General features: G+C 40.2%; 1 protein-coding gene and 1 pseudogene across 1 annotated transcript; both read left to right on the forward strand.

The window, feature by feature from the left end:
• Positions 1–233: 233 nt before the first annotated feature.
• Positions 234–21,884, forward strand: CTR9 (CTR9 homolog, Paf1/RNA polymerase II complex component). Its single transcript, XM_059708898.1, has 25 exons — positions 234–553; positions 1,689–1,787; positions 3,727–3,966; positions 4,512–4,629; positions 5,100–5,189; positions 6,138–6,286; positions 7,796–7,903; positions 8,963–9,070; positions 9,179–9,415; positions 9,624–9,713; positions 9,827–9,955; positions 10,060–10,243; positions 11,394–11,482; positions 11,983–12,168; positions 12,257–12,344; positions 12,520–12,668; positions 13,562–13,678; positions 13,804–13,949; positions 15,138–15,209; positions 15,709–15,844; positions 15,989–16,135; positions 16,538–16,692; positions 17,758–17,854; positions 18,058–18,170; positions 20,835–21,884. Exons 1-25 carry the CDS (start codon positions 509–511, stop codon positions 21,247–21,249), a joined length of 3,507 nt encoding a protein of 1,168 aa, XP_059564881.1. The 5' UTR covers positions 234–508; the 3' UTR covers positions 21,250–21,884.
• Positions 6,732–7,460, forward strand: LOC132240967 (large ribosomal subunit protein eL21-like; annotated as a pseudogene).
• Positions 21,885–22,332: the final 448 nt, after the last annotated feature.

The following is a 22,332-nucleotide window of genomic DNA, read 5'->3' on the forward strand; positions in this document are numbered from 1 at the left end:
AAAGGTGACTCGTTCATTATAGCTGAGGAAAATAAGATTGGCCACGCCCACTCCACAGAGGCCAGTGCCTGGAGGTCACACGTCAGTCAGGGGCAGGCCCCGAACCGGCGCCTCATTGGTCGCTCCGCTGGGCGGGGCGGGGCGGGCGGCGCCGCCCTCGGCGTGTATACTCTGGCCAGCGCCCGTGGGTCGCTCAGATTCAGAAGCTGCTGGCCAGTGGGAGGGCGCACCGGTGAAGCTTTGGGACCTGTAGTCCAATCCAATAGGCCCGCCTGCCGGGAGTGCTTCCGGGGCAGGGGGCGGGGCTGCCGGAAGTGGCCGGACGCAGTCGGCTGCTCGTTGTTGAAGCGGCTGACGGGAAGGAGAAACCGGAGCTCCGGCGTCGCCGCGGCGCGGCGGTGGGGACGACCAGACCCCGGACGACTGTCGACCTCCGGACGCGGCAGACGCCAGGCGCAGCGGCTACGGAGCGGCGGGGCCGGGCGCCCGCTCGCCCTTCGGTCTCATCATGTCGCGGGGCTCCATCGAGATTCCCCTCCGGGACACTGACGAGGTGAGTGTGGAGTATGGGGAGGGTTGGGGCGGTGAACTCGCCCGTTCCCCTCTTCCCCTCTCTCTCCGCTTCGTTCCCAAAGCGAGAGCACCCACTCCGCCGGGACCCCGGGTCGGAAACCCCGGCCGCAGCTCGGCGCGCCCCCGTCCCCAGCGCGGCGCCCTCCCAGCTGGGGGCAGTGCGGACCTGCAGCCGGGGCCACCGGAGAAGGAGCTCTTGAAAGTTCCCCTCCGGCCGGCTCCTTGGACGATACTCTGCTATTTTCCTAATCCACGGGCGCAGGGGGCGAGAGTGCCCACAGATCACAGAGGTGGGTGATGTCACCGCGGTCTGGGCGGCTCAGACCAAGCGTCTTTCCCCGGGAACAGGTGGGGTGTCGTCCTTTCTCCCTTAGAAACTCGAGTCTGTCCCGGTGCACGAAATAGAGACCCCGACATATGGCGGGGCCGTGTTCCGATACAATGCACCCCCTTCCCTGCCCTTCCCTTCCCGACGCCTCGGTCACCGGGCCTGCGGCCGGTATGAGTGTAGCTTTCAGCATTGATGTTCTCTTACTGGGTACCTCATCTCTTATTTTGTTCGTTGAAATATAACCCACTTACCGTAAAATCCAGTGTTTTTTAGAAATATTCACAACGCTGTGTAGCCATCACCACTTTCTAATTCCCGGACATTTTCCTACTACAGTGGTGGTGCCCACATTCAGGTGCGCCCGTGGCACGGGTGTGTCCAGTGGCTTTCAACCTGGCATTGCCCCTGGGTTGGTCAGACCTGTGGCACCAGAGCCTCCGGGATGCTTATCTGCACTTTGCCTGCAGCTCTATGTTAAGCAGGGTTTTGTTTTGTAGTTTTTGAGTAAGCAAAGCTTTTCTAGTATTTTATAGTTGTCGTGACTGGAAGGCAACTCACAGGACTTGTTTGCTTCTCTGTGCATTTTCTTTAATGTTACCGTAGAACCAACCCACTTGTTTGCTCCTTAAACATTTCCCGATATATGCTAGTGCACTTGCTCAGCCCTCCCGACAGTGAGCAGAAACTCTGCATATATCCGTATTGATGTATATTCAAGAAAAGCGGCAAAGAAATGTGAATGTAAAAAGAAGAAAGGTTTAAAAACCTGCATTTTGTGTTTTAGGTCATTGAACTTGACTTCGATCAGTTACCGGAGGGAGATGAAGTTATCAGTATTTTGAAGCAGGAACACACACAACTGCACATATGGATTGCTTTGGCGGTCAGTATTCATGAAAAAAATATTTTTTATATGTTGGCTGGGAAAACTGTTTTCGGATACAGTAATAGCCAGCTTGGGTGCATAAATAGCTTAATTGTACCATGTGTATAGAAATTAACTGTATTACCATTTATGGAACAAAAAAGTATATATTGGTAAAGGCAAAATTCATTTAAGTTAAATAGTACTCTATATTAAGTATTTGATTATTCAGTGATTGCTCAGTGAAGACTGGCTAAATGTTTAAGGATAAGCTGAGAAAAGACAAGGTGTCAGGATGTAAACATTGCTACTTACCATTATTTCCCATAAAATAAAACATTTCCCATAAAATACTCTAGAAGGTGATTAGTTTCCATACTAACTCACAAAAGCCCTTATGGATGAAGCTTATCTTGGGCTTAAGGTTTTCATCCTGTTTGGTCATCAGTACTACTGGAAATTCTCAGGAAAATCACCTCAGAGATCCTAAAATTCTACCACCCTCCACCCCGCCAGCACCAGCTGCATAATGATGTTTCCTTTTTTGTGGGAACGTTATAGTAAATGATTATCGTAATAGAGTAAACACTATAATCATTATTCCTAAGCCAGTGTGCCACAGGCCACTTTTATGGAAAGATACATAGTCTCCTAATACTGTTGTTTTGAAGGGTCAGAGAAGTAGGTCTGGATTTGGGCTTGTGCCCAGTGCTCAAGCCTAACTCTTAGAGTTTCCTGCGTGTGGATGTACTGAGAAGTGCTTTCAGTGACAAGCAGTGCTTGACGTGCTAAGTTTTCTAGTCTATGCAGAACAAGCCATTAATACTTGCCACACATTTTTTAAAACCAGAAAGTAATCTCAATTTTTTTAGTACAAATGTTTCCTTTAACAGCACTTATACAAAAATTTGGAGTATTGAAGAGTTAGCATGGCAGCTGTGGTAAAACAAATTGGTGAAACATTGTGGGCTATAACTTGTTACTTAGAAAAGAGTGTGGGCTTTGGGATTTTAGAGTCCTATATTCAAATTCCAACATGGCTGCTAACTAGCTGTGAATCCTAGACAAGTAATCTACCTCTGAGCCTGTTTCCTCATCTAAAATATGGGGATGTTAGCATTCACTTTAAGGGTGGTGAATATACATTATATCTAATCGTATATGAAGCTGCTGGCATAGTATGTGGCCCATAGTAGGTAGTTAATGAATGATTGATATTCCTTTTATTATAAATTAACCAAACATGCCTAGGGAAGTTATTCAACAAGCCCCAAGTCATAGATCTGTAGAGCCAGAACCCAAGTTTTCTGTTTGGAGTTCTATATATCTCTCATTATCGCTTTCTCTCTTGGGGTCTGATTTAGTTTGAAATCAACTATTGCTAGGTAAGAAGTAAATTGGAAACATTTGTAGTAAGTTATAATTTTGATAGCTTTAGTAGATATAATTCACCTGTAATAAACTGCATATATTTGTTGGGTACCATTTGAGAAGTTTTATCATATATAAACACTTGTGAAATCATCACCACAATGGAGGTAATGAATATATATGCATCGCCCCCCATCCCCTAAAACTTTCCTCCTAACTCTCCCCTGCAGTGCCCAAGTAATACCTGATCTGCTTTTTGTTGCTAAAGATTAGTTTGCGTTTTCTAGAGTTTTATATAAATGGAATCATATAATATGTATTCGTTTTTGTCTGGTTTCTTTCACTCAAAATAATTATTTTTAGATTTATTTCCTTTGTGGTATGTATCAACAATTCTTCCTTTTTACTGCGGAACAGTAGCCATTGTGCATATGAACCACAGCTTGTTTCTCCTTCACCTGTTGATCAACAGCTGGGTTGTTTTCAGTTTTTGACTATTACAAATAAAACTGCTATAAAGATTTGTGTGCAGCTTTTTGTATGGACATATGCATTAGTAATTCTGATTTGATTCTTTACCTCATAGCTGGAATACTACAAGCAAGGAAAAACAGAAGAGTTTGTAAAGTTGCTGGAAGCAGCACGTATAGATGGCAATTTGGACTATAGAGACCATGAAAAAGACCAGATGACTTGCTTGGATACATTGGCAGCCTACTATGTACAACAGGCTCGGAAGGAAAAGAATAAGGACAATAAGAAAGATCTTATTACACAGGCAACCCTGTTGTATACAATGGCTGATAAAATTATTATGTATGATCAGGTAAAATAAGTCTTATTTCTTTGAATTTATGAAAGGAAAAAATATTACATGAAAAAATGTGTGTGATAGGCAGTAGATTTTTTTGAGAGAATTTGTCTTAAAATATCATGGTTAATATAAATAGTCAAAATGAAGAGGGGTTCCTTGATTTTTGTTTTTTATTTTATTTGTGTGGTTTTTTTCCCTTGTTAAAATTGGAATTTCTTTGGTCCTTGTACTGTGAAGTAATTTAGCATACAAAACTTATCCACATGTTTAGTCATAATTCCAACATCTCCAGGTGAATTTCAAGCATAATTTTAAAAGTTTGAACTTTCCTTTATGTCATTGTTCCTAGCACAGGAGACTTGTTGCATTTCAGAATAATTTCTCAGTTTGTGATGAGGAATTGCTCATTACCAGTTTAAACACCTTACGGTGATAGAGGAATTTGGGTGATGCTGCGCCTCCTTTCTACATGGTTTTCATCTTAGTGTTACACATTCATGTTAAATTGTGGTTGGTCCTGGTAAAGAGAAATCAAACATGGTGCATTGCTTTTTCAGAACCATTTATTGGGAAGAGCCTGCTTCTGCCTACTTGAAGGTGACAAAATGGACCAGGCTGATGCACAGTTTCATTTTGTACTCAACCAGTCTCCGAATAATATTCCAGCCCTCCTTGGTAAGTCATTTTCGGCAAACATCTTACAAATCTATCTTTTAGCATATGCCTGAAAATATATTTCTTCATAATAGCTCCTTAGTAATGGGGTAGACGCCAAAGTAGAAGAGCTTTACCTTATTAAAAATAGAACTATCTGTAATAGATCATTGTTTCTGTTGAAGTTACAGAACTAAAATATATACCAGTTAGAACAATTTTGTTATCCACTTCTAAAGAGTCAATAAACAATCTCTTTTTGGACAACTCTAAGCTATTTTAATTATTGTTAACATTCAATATAAAGACAGGACTGTTTTATTTATAGGCATAAGTTAATATACCCTTATGGAAAACAAGTTTTGATATGAAATCACTTTCACTGTTTTCAAGTATTTCTTACTGAGGTGTATTTGATTTAGGTGAGTGTAGAGCATGTGAGACTTGTGTTCTTTAATTAGTGCATGTTTATTTTTTAAAAATCATTACAGGTAAAGCTTGCATTTCCTTTAACAAGAAGGATTACAGGGGAGCTCTTGCTTACTATAAGAAAGCATTGCGTACTAACCCAGGATGTCCAGGTAAGAGAAAAACCTTATTTTAAGTCTAAGCTGTGTTTGATCCAACCTAAAATATTAAGGTTTGGCAGTTGCTTATAAAGTAAGTTTTGAAAAGATACTGTAGGTTTGTTGAAATGACAGAATTGAGACTTTTACAAACATTATGTTTGATTAAAAAACTGAGTACTAGATGATATTATAATCTCTTTGGCCTTTACTACTTTTATTTCTAAAATCTCATTATTTTAGATCTCAAGTTTTGCTGTTAAGGGAAGAATAGGAATGGGTTGACAAAAGAAAAGGGAAATGGAATCAAGAAGATTTTTTTTTAAGATGGGAGAATGTCTGTAGATAAGAATGATCTAGTAGAGAAGGAAAATTGGATGATACAGGAAAAATATCCTTACGTAGATGTGAAGGTTAGGATCTTGTGACCAGTGGAGAGGTTCTTTAGTTAGGAACATGGTTGTGCTTTGGCATGGCCTTGAAATCAGGCAGTGTGTATAAGCATAGCTGTGAACGGGGAGATAGTTTGTGCATGTAGTCAGTCACAGTATTTAAGGTCTTAATGAAGCTTTTTGTTATCTTTTAAAATTACTCTTCAAAAATTAGATACTGTAGATAGTGTAGCCAGGGAAGTAATCACTTTGGGAAGTAATCAGATCATGAGGGTGGAGTTCTTATGAACAGGAAAATAGCAACGTTATAGGTGTTCTGTTCTATGGTGAGAAAGGTATCTATGGTGACGGGGTCAGGGTAGGGGGGACAGGGAGAGAGTAGTATGATCTAACCTTCAGTGAAATAAAGTTTGTAATATACCACAAAATTTAACAGTGTAGTTATACTGAGGTTAATTTTGGGGTTTGTTTGTTTTTTTTGCAACTCATAAATAGAGAATGTTTAAGCATTTTTAAAATTTAAACCCTAAAATGCTCTAGCTTGACAGATAGAATGACTTTATTTTTTTAGCGGAAGTTCGTTTAGGAATGGGCCATTGCTTTGTGAAACTTAACAAACTGGAGAAAGCTCGTCTTGCATTCAGCAGAGCCCTGGAACTTAATTCCAAATGTGTGGGAGCATTGGTTGGACTGGCTGTTCTAGAGCTCAACAATAAAGAGGTATGTGAGTGGAAAAATCCAGGCTGATAGGCCTGCAGTCCCTTATCTAAAACTCCTGAGGCCAGAGTGTTTTAGAAATCAAGATTTCAGGTTATAGAAATGTAAGGTGGTACCTGCACTGCATAATAGAGAAGACCCGGTTATTAGGACTCAAGCCCAAATGTAAACTTATATTTCTATGGCAAAAGGAGTGGCTGTTCACACCAATAGGATAGCCTCACACTTCAGGTAAAGTCTGCCACCAAATGAGCTTGCTCCAAAATAATAAAAAAACTTTTTTAGAGGCTTTGGATTTCAGAATCTGTTATGAGATTATAGACTGTCTATCAGTTTGGAGTACTTTCAACTGCATGTAACAAACAAAAGCCACACACAAGTGACTTAAACATAAGGCTTAAAACACACACACACACACACACACACACATAAAACATAAGGATTTCATTGTGTACTAAAGCAGCTATACTTGGATTTGGCACCTCATTATCATCAAGCCCAGGGTTTTATATCTTTCGTCCTCCCTTACATGTGGCCTTTCCTCCTCATGTCTCACCTCATAGTTGTAAGATACATCTCCAGGCATCTCATTATTATATCTGTATAAGGAAGGAGGAAAGGGAAAGGATAAAAGGCTTTCTCTTAGAGAAGTTCTACCCTGCTTTTCGGCTGGAACCACCATCTTCCAATAAGTCACCAAAATGACTAACACAAAGGGAAAGAGGCGAGGCACCCGCTATATGTTCTCTAGGCCTTTTAGGAAACATGGAGTTTTTCCTTTGGCCACATACATGCGAATCTATAAGAAGGTGATATTGTAGACATCGAGGGAATGGGCACTTTTCCAAAAGGAACGCCCCACAAATGTTGCCAGGGCAAAACTGGAAGAGTCTGCAGTGTCACCAGCATGCAGTGGACATTGCTGTGAACAAGCAAGTTAAGGGCAAGATTCTTGCCAAGAGAATGAATGTGCGTAGTTAGCACATTAAGCACTCTAACAGCCAAGATAATTTCCTGAAATGTGTGAAGGAAAATGATCAGAAAAAGAAGCCAAAGAGAAAGGTACATGGGTTCAATTGAAGTGTCAGCCTGCTCCACCCAGAGAAACACATTTTGTGAGAACCAATGGAAAGGAGCCTGAGCTGCTGGAACCCTTCCCTATGAATTCCTAGCATGATAAATGGAAAATAATAAAATACCTCTGTACTGGTTTTGTAAAGTTCTATCCTGTATTGAGAAGGAAGCTCCCATCATACTTCCCTGTATAATTGCCTAGACAGGGCTTTCAGTGGAGGTGCTTCTGCAATTAATTATAAGAAAACTAAATTTTTACAGTTTAACTCACTGCTTGAAGTGTTTTATCCCTGGTGAAGGTCAACTAAAACAAGAGCTATATTTTGACATCAGAACTTAGATTTATGTAACCTTATTTCTTCAGACTATAAGGAAAACTGGAAAGTGCTAGTTAAGTAATGTTTTCACTCAGCCCTGTCATAATTGTTTTTCTTTCAGGCTGATTCCATCAAAAATGGTGTCCAGCTTCTTTCCAGAGCTTATACCATCGATCCTAGCAACCCTATGGTATTGAACCACTTGGCAAATCACTTTTTCTTCAAAAAGGTAGGAGAAGTAATTTCTTAAAGTTCTTTGCTTTTAAAAAATAATTTTTTAAAACTCATAGAGACAACAGTATGGTGGTGTCCAAAGGGAAAGGGCAGGGAGGGGATAATCAAGGGTAAAGGGGGTCAAATATATGGTGACAGAAGGAGATTTGACATTAGGTGATAAACATGCAATGTGATATACAAGTGATGACTATAGAATTATACTCTTGGAACCTATATGATTTCGGTAATCCAAGTGAAAAATCAGGTCTTTCGTGAAGGTCATGATCCATTCATTCAAATGGAGCTGAATTCAGTCTGGCAGTTGCTATTCTCGGGTGATACAACATTTCCCTGGAGTAAAAAACACCTGAATTCAGCCCAACCGGTGTGGTTCAGTGGTTGCTCATCGACCCACGAACCAGGAGCTCACTAGTTCGTTCAGTCCTGGGCTTGATCCCCAGTGTGGGGCATGCAGGAGGCAGCTGATCAATGGTACTCTCTCATCATTGATGTTTCTATCTCTCTCTCCCTCTCCCTTCCTCTCTAAAATCAATAAAAATATATTTTAAACAAACAAACACCTGAATTCAGAGTCTAGTTTTTCCACTTTCGACAACATGCTTTATTTATCTCTTTAAGCCTTCACTTCCCCATCAGTAAAATGGTAATAATGACACTCTCAGCAGGATTTTGACTAAATTTGGAACTAATGTAAGTATCCCTAGCATAGTGTTTGGCACGTAGTAGTTCTCAATAAATTGTAACTGTTCCCATTGCTGTTAATAAGGGACTTAACCTCTCTTAGATTTTTCTCATCACAAAAATAGGGCTGATTACTGCAAAGGATTGTTGTAGGGATTAAGAAAGTAATAGATATAATGGGCAAATGTTAAATACCGGGTAAATGTTAGTTCCCATTTCCCCTAAATTTATCAGCAAGGGAAATGAGAAAAATGATTAGTGATCTGTATACAGTGCTGTTAGTTCAGTTAACATTTTAAAAGAAGTCTTTTAAAGTTGAGAGTGATAGAGATGGAATTCACTCTGTTGGTTTCGGATCTTCATTGTTCAGGATTACAGTAAAGTCCAGCACTTGGCCCTCCATGCATTCCATAACACAGAAGTGGAGGCTATGCAAGCAGAAAGTTGCTACCAGCTGGCTAGATCATTCCATGTTCAGGTAAGATCATTTTCAGCCTTCTCTAAATATGAAATCCTTTTTCTAGTTTTTCACGTCTTTGAAAAACTTTGTACATATTGTTGATCCTGCTTTACTTTCACTTTTTAGGAAGATTATGACCAAGCTTTCCAGTACTACTATCAAGCCACACAGTTTGCCTCATCCTCTTTTGTGCTGCCGTTTTTTGGTTTGGGACAAATGTATATTTATCGAGGTGACAAAGAAAATGCATCTCAGTGCTTTGAGAAAGTTTTGAAAGCTTATCCTAATAATTACGAAACTATGAAAATTCTTGGCTCTCTGTATGCTGCCTCAGAAGATCAAGAAAAACGAGACATTGCCAAGGTACATGTTTTTAAAATCTTAGCTATTTTCTGTTATCTATTTCTCCCTAGACTCATGCCTTATTTCTTGTCATTGCTGGTAGAGATTTGATAAAAGCAGTTTGTTAGCTGAGCTAGCTCCAATTGAAAGAACAGTTGTAGAGTAGCCACCACTTTCTACTTTGACAGCTTGTAGTTGGAATGCTTTAGCTTAAACTCTTTTTCCCCAGGGCCATTTGAAGAAGGTCACAGAGCAGTATCCTGATGATGTTGAAGCTTGGATTGAACTGGCACAAATCTTAGAACAGACTGACATCCAGGTATTTTAGCAATGCTTTTCATCTCCTACCTGATGTGCTTTTTGTAAGCCTGGCAGAGTGTATGTCTCACTCACTTTCACTTACATCTTATTCTGCTCACTTTGAAAATACAGGGTGCCCTCTCAGCCTATGGAACAGCAACACGGATCCTTCAGGAAAAAGTACAGGCCGATGTCCCCCCAGAGATTCTAAATAATGTGGGTGCCCTCCATTTTAGACTTGGAAATCTAGGGGAGGCAAAGGTAAGAAAATAGATATTCCCTTCTTCTATGCTATCAAATTGAATGCATACTTTTCTAGCTGTATCCTCTAAGTTTTTTAACAAAAGATTCTTTTTTTTTTATAGAAATATTTTTTGGCATCACTGGATCGTGCAAAGGCTGAAGCTGAGCATGATGAACATTATTATAATGCCATTTCTGTCACAACATCCTACAATTTAGCCAGGCTCTATGAGGCGATGTGTGAATTCCATGAAGCAGAAAAACTGTATAAGAACATCTTACGGGAACATCCTAACTATGTTGATTGTAAGAATTTTAAACTCATTTTAATGTATTAAAATTCCCACAGTGGCAACAGAAATTTAGCCTGAAAATAAAAAATCTTTCTTAAAACCAGTAGTAAAAAATTTTGAAGGTTACAATGTCCCCTTTTCTTTAAGGCAAAGTTGTGGCCTTAAAATGCAGCTTCTCTTAAATTCTAGAAACTGACACAACTAAAAATCAATTGTACGTATTTCATGGGTAAGGCTATCACAGTGAGTCAGCTACCTTTATTAGACTTAGCAACTCCTTGGTGATGGATTTACCTTTATGTTGGTCCTGCTTTTCATTTCCTGGAAAAAATTTTGCAATGTTTGTAATAGTGAGAACGAGCAGTGTTTTTCCTTAAAATAATCATTACTAAAAACGTTCTTCCTTGAATTTTTACAACCTAAACATTGTAAAATTTGGAAAGTTTTTAATTGAATATAATTTACATACAGTACTTCCTTAAAAGAACCTAAAGCTATGGTGTTTTGACTGGTCAAATCAGGAGCTTTTAACTTGGCTTCTGACATGCTATTATTGATGCAATAATCAATAAGAGTTTAGTGGAATGCCAGACTGAATCTGAATTGATTTGATAGGCAGTAGTCAGCGATGGTTGGTTTCTTGAGGAAAATGACATTTTCTAGAGAAAATAACGGACGGTTGTGTGGCACCTTTATTCATGTTACTTAAGTGAAAGAGTCACAGTTAGAGTACAGGTTTTCTAACAAGTAACTCCTAGTCGTCCATGCTTTCACCGTTTTGCTGTGTGATGAGCAGCTTTGTAAGAAAAGGTAACTTGGCAGTGCTGTGCATCAGAGAGAAATTGGGTACGGAACAGCTCTAGCATTTAACAGAATTTAGCTTGAGATAAGGACTCGGAACAGGGTGCTAACATTGGAAATGGAGTGGGAGAGCTAAATCTGAGATTTTGAACAATAAGACTTGATAGTGGCTGAGTTGCTTTAACTTGCTACATTATTAATTAGTTATATTGATGCTTGATATTTTTTTACCTGTGGGACTTTTTCTGTTCATCATATGAATGTGTAACCAAAAAAACACAATTGTTTCAAATGTATGCCTTTAAAATTATGACCTTTATAGCTAATATTTTAAGCAAAAACTTTTAAATGTTTATTTTCAGGCTATCTACGCCTGGGAGCCATGGCTCGAGATAAAGGAAACTTTTATGAGGCTTCAGATTGGTTTAAGGAAGCGCTTCAGATTAATCAGGTTGGTAATATTAACACTTAGGTTTGAAAAATAATTATTTCATCTTTTTGCCCCAGTAAATCAGTTTTTCCTTTTAATGGCTATTATATTTCTAGTATCTTGGCATCTCTCTGGGTTTGTTTGTTTTTTGGTTGTTGTTTTTTCCATTTACTTGTTAAAGATATTAAAGAGTATAGAATTTATCTTAACTTTTTTATATGGCCCACAGTAAGAAATAGGTTTCGCATCTTAGCTTAGTACACACACGTATACAAACTGAACGTTTTGTTAGTCATTATGTGCTCTTGCCATGTAGATGACACTGATATCTTTACTGTATTATTCCATTCTACTGCACTTCTTTTGCTGATAATTACACACTAAATTGATTTAACAACTCTCAGTTTGAAAACACTGTTGTAAATGTAGCTTATAAACCTCTTCAGTAATCAGCTGTGTGGAAAGATAATTGATCTCTGAATCCAAATTACAGATTTCACTTATTTTTATATGTGTCTCAGGACCATCCAGATGCTTGGTCTTTGATTGGTAATCTTCATTTGGCGAAACAAGAATGGGGTCCAGGCCAGAAGAAATTTGAGAGGATATTAAAACAACCGGCTACACAGAGTGACACGTACTCTATGCTGGCCCTGGGCAACGTCTGGCTCCAAACTTTGCATCAGCCCACCCGAGATAGAGAAAAAGTAATTTCTTTTTGTCTCTTTAAAACAAAACTGATACTTGTTTCCTTCTTGTTTGAATTTTTGTTTATCATCTGGGTGTTTTTTATAGGAAAAGCGCCATCAAGATCGTGCTCTGGCCATCTACAAGCAAGTACTCAGAAATGATGCAAAGAATCTGTATGCGGCTAATGGAATAGGTGATTATGAGACTGGGACCTCCATAATTTGTGAAATGAGTGCTTTTGGAGGAATGTTTGTAGATCAGAATTTTCTTCTAAGTGTAGTGAAGTTAGTTGTTTTAAAATGGACTTTCACTTGTTTTTCCCACCACAAATAGAAAATTCTGAACTGTGAACCTTTTTCTAACTTTAGGAGCTGTTTTGGCCCACAAAGGATATTTCCGTGAAGCTCGTGATGTATTTGCCCAAGTAAGAGAAGCAACAGCAGATATCAGTGATGTGTGGCTGAACCTAGCACACATCTATGTGGAACAGAAGCAATATATCAGTGCTGTCCAGATGGTAACGTCTTATCTTTCAAGATATTTTTATTTTGTGTCTATTGTTGAGCAGATGTTTCCTGAACCATTCTGACCCTATCATGGAGTTGCATGCTCTCTTGTGACACTGTGTCAATTCAGAGATTTATAATTGTGTAATGTGAAGGCCTGTCTTTGGTGGCCTAAGAAGGGTGGGTATTACTACTGTATTCAGAATATCAGAACAGCACTAGTCACAAGGACTTACAGAAGCCAGATTGCATATGATAGTGTCAGAAGTTATGTTTTTGGAGGTGCACCTTCCTGATCTGCAGAATGATAATGTCGCCTTTTAAAATGCCAGTTGATTTCTAGAGATAATCGGGGGAAACTGTCTAACCATCTTTTATGAAAATGATCTTACGTGTGACAAGATGTGTTCCATGATCAACAAGTGACATGCTCATGGCAAAAGTAATACCAGTATTGTTATATTACTGGTTTTCCAAAATGCTAACAGCCAAAAATATGAGCCTTCTCATGCCCATTGCCAGTAGGTTCCACCAATCCTAAAAAAAGGTGGTAGAGAGTATAACCCAAAGGAGCAAGGTATATGACTTCTAATAAGTTGTCAATAGCTGATTCTAAATAGTATTGCTAAAGATGAAAACGGCCTTCCAATATGCTTATCCTTTCTATGTTGGTCCAAATTTCAAATGGAAAAGCTATTTCTAATGGTTTTTCTTTTGATCAGATTTTTTATGTTGTAAAAATGTATCCTGGTGAAAGTCAAAAATCATTCTCAGATTATTTGAAATTAACTATTCAAAGGGATTAAATACGTTTTTATATAGCTTTAAAACTGTTTGAAATGTTATTACAAAATAACAGTATAATTTAATCCTTGTTGAGTTTTAACTTCCTCTTTTATTGTAGTATGAAAACTGCCTCAGAAAGTTCTATAAGCACCAGAACACTGAAGTTGTGCTCTATTTGGCCCGGGCCCTCTTCAAGTGTGGCAAGTTGCAGGAATGCAAACAGACTTTGCTGAAGGTAAAAATAACTCATATACATTTTATTCTGTTTTATGCATGTTCACATACCTGACACTATTTGACTAAAATCCTTTTTTGTGTCATTAGATTATGTGCAATATTTACTTTGTTTTTTACTTATAGGCTAGACATGTGGCACCCAGTGATACAGTTCTTATGTTTAATGTGGCCTTGGTCCTACAAAGGTTAGCTACCTCTGTCCTGAAAGACGAGAAGAGTAATCTAAAGGAAGTGCTTAATGCTGTGAAAGAACTGGAGCTTGCACACAGGTAAAGAGTTTGCAGAAACAACCTTTGAAATGCTTTATTTCTTTAGACCTATGTGTCTCAAAAGGTGCTGAAAATCACTTCTCTCGGGAATCTCTTAGAAAAAGGGAATCCATTCAAATAATTCCTGCGATTTTTAAACTAAAGCAGATAGCTGCCACCAGGTGGTGCCAAACTGTAGCTGGGATCCTGCCAGATTTGGATCACAGAGCCAGATCCCCGGAACTGGCTGACTAGCTAGCTTTGCAAGCTTTTCATTTTTAGATTTTTCATTAACCTGACAGTGATACGACCCCTCATTTTACACACTGAAACTTTTAGATTCCACTTACGTTGGTTTCGTTATGCCAGTGTGTCTTTTCATGGGATATTAATTTTCATTGAGTTAAGATTAAGGCCTTCCCTCTTAAATAATGAATATGTTTATTAAGCTTAAAATGTGTGTAACTTGATAGTACTTATTTGTAATTCAGTTATGGTAAAATTAAAACCTGACATCTTTTCAGGTTTTGTCCAACCTTTTTTGAATTCTTGTTTAAGCATTTCTTCTTTTGCTTGGTAGATTGTGTTTTCGTGGTCTCAGAATCCTAACCTCCATGCTGACATTTTTAGTAAATTTAGTGTTTAGTAAATACTCATTGCTTGAACTGACTTTTGGTTATTTGTTAGTTTACTGATGACATTAAGTATAATTTGGCTTTTCTTAATGAACTTGTTTTGTTTTGTTTTGTTTTGTTTTGTTTAAAAATATATTTTATTGATTTCTTACTGAGAGAAAGGGAGAGAGATAGAGAGTCAGAAACATCGATGAGAGAGAAACATCGATCGGCTGCCTCCTGCACATCTCCCACTGGGGATGTGCCCGCAACCCAGGTACATGCCCTTGACTGGAATCGAACCTGGGACCCTTCAGTCCGCAGGCCGATGCTCCATCCACTGAGCCAAACCAGTTTCGGCAATGAACTTGGTTTTTTATTGAACAAATTGGCATATTGATGAGAGTCCTTTTTTTAAGTGGGTTGCATATATAATTTTCCTATTGAGATGCTAGCCCTTCATGTATTAAATACGTGCATGTAAGTCAGTTGATGTATAAATCTTTGCTCAGACTATTGTTGTACAACAGATAAAAAATCTAAAGGGCCTATTTTATTAAAATTATTTTAAGTTTTATTTTCTCATTTTGTTTAGATACTTCAGTTACTTGAGTAAAGTGGGAGATAAAATGAGATTCGATTTGGCCCTTGCTGCCACAGAAGCCAGGTAACTACTGTTTGTAAATGGTGACTTTGGGAGAAGTGGTGATGGCGAGAGGGGCTGGGAGAGTGATGCAGTGAGCAGGGTCCTGCTCTGCCAAGGGTCAGTCTTTCACAGTCCTCTCTGGGACCCCCAGCCTGGACCAAGGCTTTCTTCTGGGGGTTCTTTCAGGGAATGTGGCAACATTTGTTTAGTGCTTACATTGGCTGTGAAACTACATCAGCTGTGTCACCAGAATCAAGATATGATTCCTGATTCTTTGAGTCACGTGAAGATAATATTGAAGACCTTTTGGGCAGATGTTAAAATTTGGAAACTTAACATAGTTGACAGTATAGGTTTATGGAAAATGAAGTTAATTTTGCCAGGTAACACTTCCCATAGATAAGAGCTAATGATCATGCTTCAGACTTCTTAATTTGTGTAAGGAAAACAGATGCTTTGAGTTTTTGAACAAAAAGTACACTGGCTGCACTCATGTTTCTCTAACTCTGAAATGTTCTAGGCAGTGCTCTGACTTACTGAGCCAGGCCCAATACCATGTGGCCCGGGCACGCAAACAAGACGAAGAAGAGAGGGAGTTGCGGGCCAAACAAGAGCAAGAAAAAGAACTGTTAAGGCAGAAACTTCTTAAAGAACAGGTATTTATTGTGACTTATACTAGAATTAAAGAATTATGTGCACACATATACTTTGTATGGTAAAAAAGAAGTCCTTTTGAGGGTAGCTATGATTTATTTCACCGTAAGAACATTTTGATGAGGTTTTTTCTTTTTTTCTCATAGGAAGAGAAACGTCTGAGAGAGAAGGAAGAGCAAAAGAAACTTTTAGAACAGCGGGCCCAGTATGTTGAGAAGACCAAAAACATCCTTATGTTTACTGGAGAGACTGAAGCAGCAAAAGAAAAGAAAAGAGGCAGTGGTGGTGGACGGGTAAGATGTGCCTCCCACTAACACTGCTGGCCCCAGTCCCTGCCTTGACTTCCAGAAATGAAGATAAAAATGATTGCATTCCCTCTGTACTCAGTCCTCAGCTAAAGACAGTCTTCCCAGACAGAGTGCTTTTCCTTAGAAATGCATTCCAGTGTTAGCTGAGTACATTCTACCTTGTAGTGACCTACCTAAGTCATTGACAATTTTTGCCATTTGAGGCATTTATCCTAATTAGAAGTCTTTAAAATATGGGCCTCACCAGGCACCTCTTCCATGTGATTCGGTACAAAATCCTTCATTTGTCACATGGCTGAGAGGATATGGCCTCTTTCTATACCTTAGAATTCCAGCCACATTCCATTGTCCAGGAAAGAGCTGATTATAGTCTTATTTGCATTTCAGCGTTCTAAGAAGGGAGAGTTTGATGAATTTGTCAATGATGACACCGATGAAGACCTGCCAGTATCCAAAAAGAAGAAGAGAAGAAAGGGCAGTGGTAGTGAGCAAGAAGGCGAAGAAGAGGAGGGTGGAGAGAGAAAGAAGAAAAAGAGGAGAAGGTATTATCAATGTGTTATAAATAACCTTATGAAGGTGGCAAAAGACCTCTCATTTTCTGAATCAATCTTATGTATAGAATTTGCAAACACCTGGAAATCACTTGATCTTCCAGGTAGTAGCACCTCTTTTAATCCTTCAAGAGATCACTAAAGTCCCTTGAGTACTGGATTCACCTCACATCTTCACAGCTTCCCTTCTGAGAGCCACTAGAACTAATTGCCTTTATTTTATCTTTAAAGTTGTAATATTTATTGGAGGATGTGTGCAATTTAGAATGAGAAAACCTTGTGTGTCCATACTGCCTGTCCCTGTGTAGTCACTGTGCCTTAGTTTCCTCCCTGTAAAATAGTAATAGTGATGCCCACTTCATGGTTTTGATGGGTATTTTAAAAAGTGAATTCATGTGAAAAAAAGATCTTTTAATCGGCCCAGTGCCATCCACTTTGAGATAAGTGGTGCCCTGCCCATCTCTCACCTGGAGGTGCCTCTAAGGCAGTGGTTCTCAACCTTCTGGCCCTTTAAATACAGTTCCTCATGTTGTGACCAACCATAAAATTATTTTCATTGCTACTTCATAACTGGAATGTTGCTACTGTTATGAATCGTAATGTAAATATCTGATATTCAGGATGGTCTTGGGTGATCCCTGTGAAAGGGTCATTCAACCGCCAAAGGGGTTGCGACCCACAGGTTGAGAACCACTGCTCTAAAGTGTCCCGTTCCTCTCCCCTGGCCTCTTCTTCCCAACCCTTGGATGACTATATTTGGGAAAGAATCTGAGCAATTCACTCACACAGACCCATAGAATTGAAGCTGTAACGGGATACCAGCTGGCCTAGAATGAGTAGTTAGGAAGGAAGAAAGGACAGGGAGATGTTGAAGTCTGCAACCTGGGTCTTGTCTCACATCCTCTGTCACCACCAAATGCAAAGTTCAGACTTACTTTAGATAATAAGAGGGCCCAAGAGTGACTTAACTGGCGAACGTGAATGTTTTGATAGCAAGTAGACTTTATAGGCATGCATGAATCTTGACAGACGTTTTCTTGGTGTTCCCTACTTAAGACCTACAAAGGGAGAAGAAGGATCTGATGATGAAGAAACAGAAAATGGCCCCAAACCGAAAAAGCGCCGCCCACCCAGAGCAGAGAAGAAGAAGGCGGTGAGTTTATAATACTGTGGTTCTCCATAAAAGGTTTAGTGCACTAAAATGCATTCTTTCCCTGCAGTTTCTTCAAGCACTGACTCTTGATTTTGGAACTTACTCGTTGCTGTTTGAATGTGTCATTATAGTACAAACCCAACTGAACAAAATGTCCTGACGTGAGAGTCTTGACTGATCTGTTATGTTTGATCTTTCTTTAGCCCAAGCCAGAACGCCTGCCTCCTTCAATGAAGGGAAAAATAAAGTCCAAAGCCATAATATCATCAAGTGATGATTCTTCGGATGAGGATAAACTGAAGATTGCTGATGAAGGGTAGGCATATTCTTCCAATGAAAGATAACTGAGCTCTTCCAGGGACGGTCTCTATAAGCATTCAGAATGGTCCAGCGTTTGACATACCGCTATAGGCTGTCCTGCAGTACAGCCTCTAACAAAACTAGTCTGGCCCGAATCCCTGGTAATAGAGTTGTTTACCTTTACACCAAAAAGGGTGGGAAAGTGCCAATATCCATATGGGGTGTGTGCCTAAACACTCTTTGTGGAGTTAGTGTGTGAGACCTAAAGTTGTAATGAGGTTTTCTAAAATGAAAAAAACACGTCAGTAGAGCCTAGGGTGGGCCCCTGTGTGTAAATTGTGCTGTGACAAGATCAGGCGTGCTTTTCGTATTGAGGAGCAGAAAATCATTGTGAAAGTGTTGAAGACACAAACACAGAGTCAAGAAGGTAAATTTAAAAAATGAAGCTTGTTTGAGTAATAAGAACAAAAGACAAAAAAAGAAAGGAAGGAGGGAGGAAAGGAAGGAAGGAAAGAAATAGAATGGTCACTGCCAAAATGTCTTCTCTTCCAACTTCTTAGAATCTTATAGTTGGAAGAAACCTTTGCACCCATCTTCTTCTAACCCATCATTTTGTTCACTATGTGTTTGTCCCTAGAAGAAAACCTATTTTGAAATCTTATTTCTTCATGGATATTAGCTGAAATTTCCTGCATGCCATTCTTCTAAATGTATAATTTTGCTGTACTACCATTGACTGGAGGAGCCTGATCCTGGTCATGTGAAGATAGGGACTGCTTGACCGTTTCCTCCCATGTTGAGGTGACTCAGCTCCACCCGCTTGGTGAGGGCTTATCCTAGACAGCTTGTCCAGTACTCTTCCTTACCTCACAGCTCACCAGTGAAGTAATATTTGCTTTTACTTGTCCTGAACTTGCCCTTCAAGATTGAGGTGCTCCCCGCTCCCCGATTTGGAATCTTAAGACCAGGACTTATGATATTCTACTACACCATGTTCTTCTGATGGTCATCACATCATTTATTCACTCAGTAGACATTTGAACAACATTGTAGGAGACGGTGTGCTAAGTACTGGGGTATAGAGGAAAAAGGTGTAGACCCCGCCCCCAAGGAGTTTATGCTTTAGAAGCAGCGGAGAATCACAGATAAATAAAACACATTCTAGTAGGTTAAGTGCTATCACTTAGGTTTGCATTTATCGTTTTCCAGGGACAATACCTAATCTGGAGTTGGGAAGCTGTAAGAGATATTTTTTGTGAAAGAGGTGGTTTGAGTTGAGTGTTAGAAAAAGAATAGATCCTCCTGGTGGGTTAGAGATTGAGGCAGAGATGAGAGGCTAGCACATTGAGGGCCTGAGTGCTGGTGAGAGGCTGGCCTTGTAGGGGAGGGATCTGAAAGGAGTCATCTGTGAAGATTTGCAATTCCCCTTTTCTCTGAAGACACTGGCTGACACAAATTCGGGCTGCTTTTCTCTACGGCATTGTTTTGCCCTTGCCCAAAGTGTTGCCCTGGCCCATTGGTTAGAGGCATGTGTGATCAGAACAGTGAAGTGTGTGGTTTTGGATTAAGCACTGTTAAAATGCGTAGCCAGGAAGATCCAGTGTGAGAGCTGCTGCCAAACCTACACCTGAGGCCAAGGCCAGGTTGATTGGGGCCACTTACATCAGTTAGACTTTGTCCTAACCACTGTGACGTGCTTGGCAAGATGAAAAGGAGTGAATTGGATCCCAGGGTGCCCAGTGTCTTCGGTGTCTATACAGAATGAATATTTAGTGTCCTCTTGGTCACTTCATATTCTATCAGCGTGACCCAAGTTACGTAACATGGGCGCATGTAGGTTTCGGAAGAACGTAATACATTCACCTCCCTCACCTTTCTTAGACTGAACCCTATAGGATTCAGTATTCCTTTCTTGGGATATCTGCAATGGGAGCCATAACTGAGGAATGTGCCAGAGAAGTATGTCCCCTCTCCAAGCCTCTGGGGGGATGAGTGGCTAAAGGAATATTCTTTCCTCCAGAGCCTCCAGGAAGCAGAGTCCCTGGTGCCGCCACCACTCCAAGCAGAGGCACCAGCACCCTTCCCCTAACCTCACAGCTGATAAGTAGAGTACACAAGCTGCAGAATTCCTGGAGCCCAGCTTCCCAGCTTGAGTAGGTGTCTGGCTGGAGGGCACCAGTGCAGTAGCAGATCCAGGGGGAGAAAAGGTGACTTTGCTCAGTGCTGAAGGCAGGTGGTCACAGGACAGGAAATGTCCCAGTCATCCAGCCTGGGGCCAGGGTTAACCTCCAGTTTCTACAGCCAAGTGAGATCCTGGGCTTTTCCTGGGCTGCTATGAATTTGCTTATAAAAATAAACTCCTTTTTCTATAATTTTATATATGAAATGTAATGCTTTGTTCTAATGAAAGGTGCTTAAAGCCAGTGAGGACCATTCTTCAGTGTTTATATTGCTTATAAAGTGCCTTATTTTTTCCTTTTTAATCCTTTTTTATTATGAAATATATCACATTTATTAAAAAGTACCCAAAACATATCACAAATGAACATCTGTATAAACACCGTTCAAGTTAAGAAATAGAACATTAAATGCCCTTATGTGTTAAAAGCACCTTCTCTACTTGTCACGTTCTTGGTTGGCCAGAATCCTGGTGTCTGACCAGTGTTTGTCTTTTTGCCAGACATCCCCGCAACAGCAACAGCGACTCGGACGAGGGTGAGCCGCGGAAGGACCGAGCCTCTTCCGAGAGCGATTCAGATGAGAACCAGAACAGGTCTGGCAGTGAGGCGGGCAGTCCCCGAGGGCCCCGCAGACAGCGGTCGGATGAGGATTCAGACAGCGACCAGCCGTCCAGGAAGAGGAGGCCCTCGGGGTCGGAACAGTCGGACAATGAGTCTCTGCGGTCTGGGAGGAGCCCCGGCTCGGAGGTGGACTCTCGGCCGGCTTCCCCGAGTGCTGAGTCAGAGCGAGATTCGGAGAGAGGATCTGATAACGAGGGTTCTGGCCGAGGTTCCGGAAACGAGTCAGAACCAGAGGGATCCAACAATGAGGCCTCGGATCGGGGCTCAGAACATGGGTCAGATGATAGCGACTAGGTTTTATTTCATAAATAAGCATCTCTGGAGGAAACTTTTTTAATATATGAAGCTGTGATAAAAGTGTTTCAAATGTTTAGTCAAACAGTTGTGAAATTTTTCCTAAGGCAATATTTTTTATCCGTTTGTATATTGCTAAGCCCAAGCGACATTTCCTGTGCTCGAGCCCAATATTTGACTCTCTTGTGCAAGTGAAGAATGTGACTATTCTTCATGATGGTACAGTCCCACCTATCATATGTGAAAACTACGGTAAAGATAAACCCGATGCTAAACCATTCCTACAAGGTTTGACTGAAACTGGCAGTCTCATGCTCTTTGTGTTAAGCAGCATCCAGTTTTGACTTTTGCAATCTTTTTACCAAGTGGTGCAAGAAACTTGGCATTAATGTCTTTGTTCCATTTTAATCTTAGATTAAGAATATTTTTATTTTCTGGAGGGAGAGGTACCTACTGTATAATTGTACCAAAGTACAAATGAAAGGAAGGTTTTCTTACAGTAGTGTAAGAAATACTGTAGTAATGTAGATAAAAATCACAAACTTATATATAATTTGTTAGGTTGAGTAAGATGTGGAAAATGTTTTTTTGTTAGTAGAAACCTAAGCTGCATAATAAAATTCTTTTCAAACTTTTATGGGCAACTTTGTGCCTTTTTTTTTTATATGTGAAAATTTAGCATAAATAGACTAGACCAGTCGTCGGCAAACCGCGGTTCGCGAGCCACATGCGGCTCTTTGGCCCCTTGAGTGTGACTCTTCCACAAAATACCACGTGCGGGCACACACGTACAGTGCAATTGAAACTTCGTGTCCCATGTGCAGATGTCAGTTTTCGGCCTGGGCGAGTCTATTTTGAAGAAGTGGCGTTAGAAGAAGTGGGGGGTGGACATATAGAGAGGATGAACGAAAGGAGATAGACGAAACAAGTATACAAGACGAGTGTGGATGGGAGAGTTGGAAGGGGTCCACCTCAGGCAACATACCTCAATCAGATTGAGGACGTTTTAGCAAAGGCCAGCTTAGGAGTACCCTAATTAAGTGAATAACAATGTACCTACTTATATAGTTTAAGTTTAAAAAA

The sequence above is a fragment of the Myotis daubentonii genome, chromosome 9, assembly GCF_963259705.1.
Source record: "Myotis daubentonii chromosome 9, mMyoDau2.1, whole genome shotgun sequence".
Lineage (NCBI taxonomy): Eukaryota > Metazoa > Chordata > Mammalia > Chiroptera > Vespertilionidae > Myotis > Myotis daubentonii.

Excerpts from the sequence above, each read along its gene's own strand:
- CTR9 (XM_059708898.1), top strand. The coding sequence starts at position 509 with ATGTCGCGGGGCTCCATCGAGATTCCCCTCCGGGACACTGACGAG. Across the intron at positions 15,845-15,988 it reads AGAAACTTCTTAAAGAACAG|GAAGAGAAACGTCTGAGAGA; the intron begins GTATTTATTGTG and ends TTTTTCTCATAG. Across the intron at positions 18,171-20,834 it reads CTGAAGATTGCTGATGAAGG|ACATCCCCGCAACAGCAACA; the intron begins GTAGGCATATTC and ends TCTTTTTGCCAG.